The 8550-nt window shown below is 34.4% G+C and overlaps 1 protein-coding gene across 1 annotated transcript in view; it reads left to right on the top strand.

Moving 5' to 3' along the window:
- LOC129223197 (uncharacterized) overlaps nucleotides 1–8550 on the top strand; it is a 55871-nt gene that overhangs the window by 25434 nt on the left and 21887 nt on the right. The window contains exon 11 of the mRNA XM_054857764.1: nucleotides 5872–6126. Within this exon, the coding sequence (XP_054713739.1) occupies nucleotides 5872–6126 (255 nt within the window). The remainder of the gene's footprint in view (nucleotides 1–5871; nucleotides 6127–8550) is intronic.

The raw sequence follows: 8550 nt of genomic DNA, 5'->3' as shown, positions 1-8550 counted from the left end.
GCTCAGATTAATAAATTAATTAATTCAGATTAATCTCATTTGAAACATGGAATATTACTTAGAATTATAATTTTTTTTCTTTATTTCCATTTTGAAACCATTTTTACAAAAATTCGCTGAAAGAAAGGATCAAAAAGTTGAAAGATTCACATTTTTACAATTTGGCCGTTTGAAAAATGTAAATAGAAGCAGTCTTAATATGATTTACATTTTGCATCTGCATAATATATATATAAAATTGATTAGATGAGAAAAACATCTTTTAAATAGAGGAGAAAAACTTTAATGCTCTATTTTGGAAATTAATTTTACAGGAACTTATATTTTGTAGGATTTAATTAATTAAATTTGAACTTCAAGCTAGGGGTCTGGATTTGAACACCATCCCCTTTCATACAGTACTGATAAGGTGTATTTTTTTTTTAACTTAATTTAAAAGTAGTTTACAGAAATCGCTAACTAACTACTATTTTTTTTGTATCGAACCACTCGCTACTCTACTTTTTTCTAAAAATAGTGCGCTTCACTACAAACTACTAAAAAATGTAGCTACTACAGTAGCGTCGCTACTTGTAGCGCGCTACTTCCGACCACTGATCTTATGATACACAGTAACAGACAGGATGAGGATCAGGCACCGATCTGATGACACACAGTAACAGACAGGATGAGGATCAGGCACCGATCTGATGATACACAACAGTAACAGACAGGATGAGGATCAGGCACCGATCTGATGATACACAGTAACAGACAGGTTGAGCATCAGGCACCGATTTGATGTCACACAGTAACAGACATGATGAGGATCAGGCACCGATTTGATGATATACTGTAACAGGTAGGATGAGGAAAGGATGAGTAATATACAAAATTCCCTTTTTCTCTTCAAAATATGCAAAAGTTCTTTGTTTTTAAGAACTTGAGCCTCAATATATTCAAATGAACATGAAACACCAGCTGACCTCGTGGTGGCTGTTTATAATATTCCACACCTTGTAAATATCAACTGGCTAATAAAATTCCCTCTGATAGCACTAGATGGTTGCACCGTATTCATGGGCCACAGCAACATCACTGTTATTCGCCGAAAAGGCTTATTATTTAAATCCAAACTTATGATTGTCTGTTACTGATCCCTTGTTTGTTACTGATAACCTTATCCTATATTATATTAAAATAGAAATAAATTGTTTCAAATTTAGTACCTTACACTTTTTTCAAAAATCTTCGTGAAATGGGGAGTAAATGAGGAAGGCTTTGTAACAAATAATAAGGTTGTTTTAATACGTAATGACGTTTTTTCTTCTTTTTTTTTTTTCAGTTTCTTCATTGAAATTTCGTATCGGATGGAATTCGACATTTTAATAATTAGGAGAAGTAGATATGTTCAAAACATTGAACAGAACTGAAAATAAATTATTGTTCCTAATATTATTTTACATTCAAGTAAACAGTGTAGTTTGTGGAAGTATTGTTTTCGGTGAGTATACTTTTTTTTTTCTTGTATTCATTCATTGATACTTTAGATTCTAGGATGAGATAATATTTTTAATTTTCAGAGATAATGTACATAACTTAAAATATTCTTTTGGCAGTGGTGTACCTAGCATGGGGGGGACACCCGGGGAAGTAATTTGCGATGTCACCCCTACCCCCTCCCCCCACCTGCTCCTTTTAAACCAAAAAAAAATTCTTTTTTAGTATTTTATAGAAAACACGAAATTAATACAATCTCCAAGTATATTATGAAAGGGGAGGTTCGGAGGAAGTCCCCCGGAAATTTTTCGAAATTGTAGCTTTTAAAACACAGTTTTAGACTAACTTAGATGATGTTGAGTGGAGGAGAAATTTCAGGGCCAGCCTCGAAATTTTTTTCTAATTCATAATCTTGAAAGGCATTCTAGACTATCTTTTTTTTAGTGTTTTATAGAAAACACGAAATTTATACAATCTTCAAGTATATTAGGAAAGGGGAAGTTCGGAGGAAGTCCCCCGGAAATTTTTCGAAATTGTAGATTTTAAAACGCAGTTTTAGACTAACTTAGATGATGTTGCGTTGTGGAGAAATTTGAGGGCCTGCCCCGAAATTTTTTTTTCTAATTCATAATCTTGAAAGGCATTCTAGACTATCTTGTTTTTTTTTAGTGTTTTATAGAAAACACGAAATTCATACAATCTTCAAGTATATTAGGAAAGGGGAGGTTCGCAGGAAGTCCCCCCGGAAATGTTTCGAAATTGTAGATTTTAAAACGCAGTTTTAGACCAACTTAGATGATGTTGCGTGGAGGAGAAATTTGAGGACCTACCCCGAATTTTTTTTTAAATTCATAATCTTGAAAGGATAATCTTGAAAGGCATTCTAGACTATCTTTGGTCTTGAGAATGTTAGGGATTGAAGAGGTTCGGTGTTATTTAAAATATTGGGGGAAATGTTCTGAATTCAAGTATTTATATTTTTCAAAAATTTACAATTCCACTTTGGGTGTCACCAGCCGGGTGACACCCTGGGAAGACCGCCTCCTCCGTCCCCCATAGCTATATCTTGCTTATTAAAAACATTTTCGTTCAACCTCGTTTATCCTGATTAACTGGGACCCAAGGCAATCCGGTTAAACGGAAATTTTGATAATCCGGACCCCTATTAAAGGGTGGGTAATAAGCAAAAAAAAAAAATAATCTGGATAATAGGGGTGGGTCATAAGCAAAACAAGTTCTTAAATAAACAGTCTTATATTTTATCACAGCAAAAAAAAAAAAAAAAACTTTAACAAAATAACATAGGATCGTTTCGCGCAAACACTTTATCATTTACAGCTCAGCTGCTGTATTTCAGACTGACGCCATGATGTTTGTTAAATTATTGTAATTTATTGCACGAGTTTTGAGTTTAATCAAATCAGAAATCAAATCAGAAAGGGAATGTTTGGTGTACTTATACTTCGATTATTATTATAATATATGTTGAAATTATTATTTTAAAAATACTTAATTGAAACAAACTCGACCAAGTTTAATTAACCGGAGATTCGGATGTACGGGGGTCGGATAAGCAAGGTTCTACTGTGATCTTTATCATGTAACATAATTTTATTCACGTTTTTTTAGGAATAGTACAAGACGACAGTAACTATGAAAGTGTATTTCAGCAAGCAATAAATTCAATGACTAGTTATTTTCGAAAGAAAGGCAGTGACGTACCATTCTCTATAAAGCATATTGATCCATCAAAACCTTTGACAGACCAAATTGGAGGTAAGATGATTTAATTTCAATATTTTTACGATCAGATAAAACAAAGTGGAAAATATTTTTATCTACGCATTTCAATTCCAAATAAATAAATAAATAAATAAATAATTTAAAAAAAAGTTATTACAATATTTTTCACAACCAAAAACAAAACCATAAAAGTCAAAAAAAAAAAAAAAAATGCATGAAAAACCGCTTGTATTGTTAAAATATCTCTAAAAAAACATACAATAAATTAAGTTTTGGAAATAAAAAATGAAAAGTACCGCATTGAAATGAGGAAACGTGCTTGTTAGTCTGTGGACTCGATCTCTGCCCCCCCCCCCTAATAACTTTTCAATGAGTTTTAGGACCTGAACGAACTTTTTTTCCCCCTTTTCTCTCGCCACCAAACCTCATTCCCATCAAGTTGCAAAAATACCTTTGTGACGGAAAACCCGCATCTCTGCTATTCTAGAGGCATAAAGGAGAAAGCACATTTACAGAGTATTGATTAGGTCGAGGAATAAAATCTCCATATTCCAAAGCTTTTTCTGTATGATCAATAACTTTTCCGCTATTTCTTTCAAATTATTTTATAAAAAGAATTTCGTTTGTTGGTTCATAACCTTTTCAAAGTATATTATTAAATATATATGTATGTAAAAGGAATTAAAATATTTCACTTATTCAAAATATGTTATCTTTTAAAGTTGAATAGCTACCTTTGTGCTTCAAAAGTAAAATAAGAATTAGCAACGTTTAATAGCACAAAATTGAAAATTACTGCACAAATGTGTTTTGGGGCTACAAGAAATCCCCTTTTCAATGAAAATAAATGAACTTATGGATGAAATGACATCGGACAAAACCGAAACACATGTATTCAATAATCTGCAATTTTGTGCAATTAAACTTTTTCTTATTTTACTTATTCCCATAATTCATATTTTGATTTTAACAATTATTTTTTCAGTTTAACAGTTCAAAAAATGTAACCTCAGCGCCTGCTGAGTAATTTAAGACAAACATAAAGCCCGAAAGAAAATGCGTATTTGCTACAATTAAGCTTTGCTGGAAAAAAGCGATTAACGATAAATATTTTCAGAAAGTTACCGCCCTATAGCCAGGGCTAAGGCAGAAATACATAAAATACACCATCATAAAATACACCTCAGTCATTCCATCCGAGGACTGCAGTTTCGTGCTTATTAGCACTCATCAGCGCAGAATAACTTGCTGAAAATATCATGCCTCGCCTTCATTCTTCGAGTTGAACCGAACCATTGCTCCGATCACTCGTCTGGTTAGTGCTAATTCCATATTAGCTACCAGTTTGTTTAGATATCTTGCCTTCCTTAATATTTTTTCTACCTCTAGCTCAGTCACTTCCTATTCCGGGTTGATGAGTGCAAATAAGCACGAAACTGCAGTCCTCGGATGGAATGACTGAACTGGTGGTGTATTTCATGTAACGATAAATATGTTTAAAGAAAAGAATTGAAGCTTTCTTTCTTATTCAAGAAGGCTTTGTTGCTACATGATAATTAAGATCTAATTCGTTCAGTATTCGACAATGTGAAACTTTGGTGGTTCTTAGATTCAAAAAGTTACGGCCCTGTGAAATTGCTCTTTCTTACCCAAGAAGGTTTTGATCTGCGATTCGGGAGCTAGACAGATGTTTGGTTCCGCTAGGGCAATGGCACTCAACTCTTTTCACTGCTGTGAACCACTTCGTAAATTTCCGAATCCTAAGTGGATCACATAACATTGAAAAACTATTTTCACTTCAATTACATCAGATGGAATGGGAGGAATCCAAAAACTATCTTTGATAAATTTAATTCTGTGGTAGAAGCTTCGTCTTCTAAGACGGAGGTTGCGGGTTCAATTCCCGCCGGTGCCTTGGGTGTTATTTCCTTCACTTGTGATGTAAATCTTTCTTGTGTATGTCCGGAGGCAAGACGCACTGTGCGCAGTCTTCGATGTTTGTGAAGCATTAGTTTCTGTACAAATAAATAAATAAATAAATTTAATTACAACAATGAAAGTGATGTAGATTGATTTTCTATAGCTGTTCGTGGACCACATGAAAGTTGCTCGCGGACCACAGGTTGAGAATCACTGGGCTAGTAAATGCCACCATAAATGTTCGTGTTCGCACCCTTTTAATAATAATGATAATATTTGCCCTTTTTCGTGCCTGGCAAGTGAGATTTTGAATCTTATTTTACTAAGTACAATATGTTCAGAATTACATTTTAAGTCAAGTAAAATTACCTTTAAATCTATACTAATAGTATAAAGCTGAAGAGTTTGTTTGTTTCAACACGCTAATCTCAGGAACTACTGGCTCGAATTGAAAAATTCTTTTTGTGTTGAATAGTCCATTTATTGAGGAAGGCTATAGGTTATATAACATCACGCTATGGCTAATAGGAGTGGAGCAGCAGTAAAAAATGTTATGAAAACGGAAAAATTTATATCATAATGTAAAATGCTTGGAACGCCATTTATATGTATTCACAGTGGAGTATTTATATGTATTCACATATATATAAAGAGGTACGCTCATTTTGCTTAAAAAGGTAGTGTGATAGTTAGATTGTGTTTCACATTTATTGTAATTGTTTTTGGAAGGCGTATGCCATTCGGATGAGGATTTCGAGGTACTTTTTTCCGCTACCTCTTGTGACTTGATGAAAAAGCTGGCCCTCCAAAGCTCTTCCAATGGAATCCTGCACTTTGCAGTGAATATTGACCGCTGCCGCGTCAGCAAGCTCCCCATCCGGCTGGACAGAGTCCCGCGATCAGACGTTACTCAAGCCATTGCAGATGTAGTGCAGGAACGTCAAAGGAATGCAGATATAGTGGTCCTACATGACGTCAATTACGGTAAGTGCAAAGAATAGAGTGAAGAAAAACATGTTCACAGCTACTAGAGGCTGTCACACATGATGGCACACATTTTTCAACATATCGCACAGCTAATAAATACAACACCGCCACAAGTCAAAAATTGTCTATTTTGAGTTATACAGGATGTCCGCAAATTCGGAAATATTGGTTTTATAACAATATTTCTTTCTATACAGCTAATGTTCTTTAAAAACATAACGATTCATTTCACTTCTTCGTATGGGGCAGTTGGATTAAAATTTTCAATGCATTCATATACAGGGTGTTCCGTTTCAACCTGCAAGACTTCTATTTTTGCAACCGTTAGTACTAGATGTATACTTCCAAGTGCAAAATTGTTCAAAATCAGATGCAGAGTTAAGTTATTGAAAGTTTGAAGCGAAAATAAAAATGAGTCAAAAAATACAAAATTTAGCTTTTTACACGGACTCTAGGTCCCCTAACTTATATGTAGGGAAATAATCTCCATTGAAAACTATTACTGACACAAAAAACTTGACATTTTTGAGACCAAAACGCAAGGAGATATTCCAGTTCAAAGTTTTAAGGGACCATACAGAAGATGAGATTGGATCTTATCGCATTTTCAGAAGAATGACAGGTTGTCAAAGTAAGAAAAACAAGGTATTTTATATTTTTCATTGCTATTCAAAATAAATGCAAATGTTATGCCGTGATACGCAAAAGCACACTACAAAACCTCGAATAGTTTGAAAATCCACACTCTATGAACACATATACTTTTAAACACTTGTTAACTGCTATATTTCCCCCCAAAAGGTGTTAGTGACAGCGAGTGAGAAGTGGAGTAAGTTACAAAACGCTGCGTTTCATATCTCGGTGAATATTGGTCATACTAATTTCGAATATTTTGTGTTGGAATTATTTTTCAATGGAGATTATCTCCCTAATTATTCGTTAGGGGACCTGGGGCCCGTATAAAAAGTTAAATTTTGTATTTTTGACTTATTTTTATTTTCACTTCAAACTTTCAATATCTTAGCTCTGCATCTGATTTTGAACACTTTGCAATTGGAATTTTGCAATTGCATCTAGGACTAACGGTTGCGAAAATAAAGTTCTTGCAGGTTAAAACGGACACCCTGTATACATGTCCTGGTGCATTTTATTAGTTCCATTAAAATGCAAGACAGCCACAAACGAAAAATGTTTTTAACCTTATTTTTGAGATACGTCAGTGTGTTACTATGAGAATTTAAGCTAAGGCACATTACATTTAAATTGATTTTTCTCGAAAAGGAGTTTTTGCAGATGTGGTAGTGTTGTACTAGGTGTGCGATACCTGACTTAACTCATCTGTCACAAAGTATTACACTTCATCGTACTCCTTCTGCTTGTCACATGGCACTTTATATTACACTAAACAAATTGTTTTTTAAAAAATATCTGATATCCACCTCTTGTTACCCTATTCCTCCCCCTTTTCGAAAACAATTCACAATTTCATGATTCCCCCCCCTCCTCGCTTAAACCGTGACATTATTTGTGGAGGACTCCTTATCTATTACAGCATGAGAAAATATCATTTGAAGCGGGGTTAAGGTAACGTGGTCGTTTCGTGATAAAGAAATGGAATTTCGGAAGATTATTTTTAGCCATTCCACGCAACAAAGGGTTGAGTTTTTCGTAAAATGGCCCTTTTGCATTTTAATGTAACATTTAGTGCTTTTTGGGGCATTATTTATTTATTTGGCGGAAATTTTGCATTTTAATGAAACTTTGAAATAAAGTTTGAAGGCTCTAAGATTTTTGAAAACCCAGTACGCCTACGCTACCTTAATTCTGTATCGTTTGAGAGTCAGTGAGTTTATTTGGGCTTCCGGTATTGTAGTGGCCCCTAAAATCAAACCTCCAAACAACCGAAATGTGTCGCCTAGGTCCTGGTGAAATCTGATCCTTCGAATACATGTGACTATCATTTTGACACATGTATACATGTATATTTTTAGTATAATATTTAACGCGGCCGTTTTCGAAATTTTAAAGGTATTTTTTTCTGAAAGAGCACGCTTAAAAACATAGGTTTTGACCATTTTTAAAATAATTTGACAAAGTTTACTATTTTTAAAAAGTATTTTAATCGGTGTGCAGACTCAATTTTATTTTTAACGCTTCTGCGCATGATATCACGAATGATGAACTGCCATTCACTGTTGCCATTAGCGCAGAGCTCAATATTTAATTCGCTTCCTTACTCATATGTAGTGGCAACGATATGGTTGATAGCAAGCGTAGAGCGCAATATTTAATTCGCTTCTAAATTATCATTACCTGGAAATGCGGTAGACAGCAAGCGTAAACATTCAGCGCGCCAGGGGAATGCGCCAAAGTGCATCATTTGTGACGTCATAAAGACCACTCCTTGCTTGCAAAATCGGA

This window comes from Uloborus diversus, chromosome 5 (genome assembly GCF_026930045.1).
Source record: "Uloborus diversus isolate 005 chromosome 5, Udiv.v.3.1, whole genome shotgun sequence".
NCBI classification, from domain to species: Eukaryota; Metazoa; Arthropoda; class Arachnida; order Araneae; family Uloboridae; genus Uloborus; species Uloborus diversus.
The sequence above is the reverse complement of the archived record's forward strand: the minus strand, read 5'-3'. Positions and strand labels throughout refer to the sequence as shown.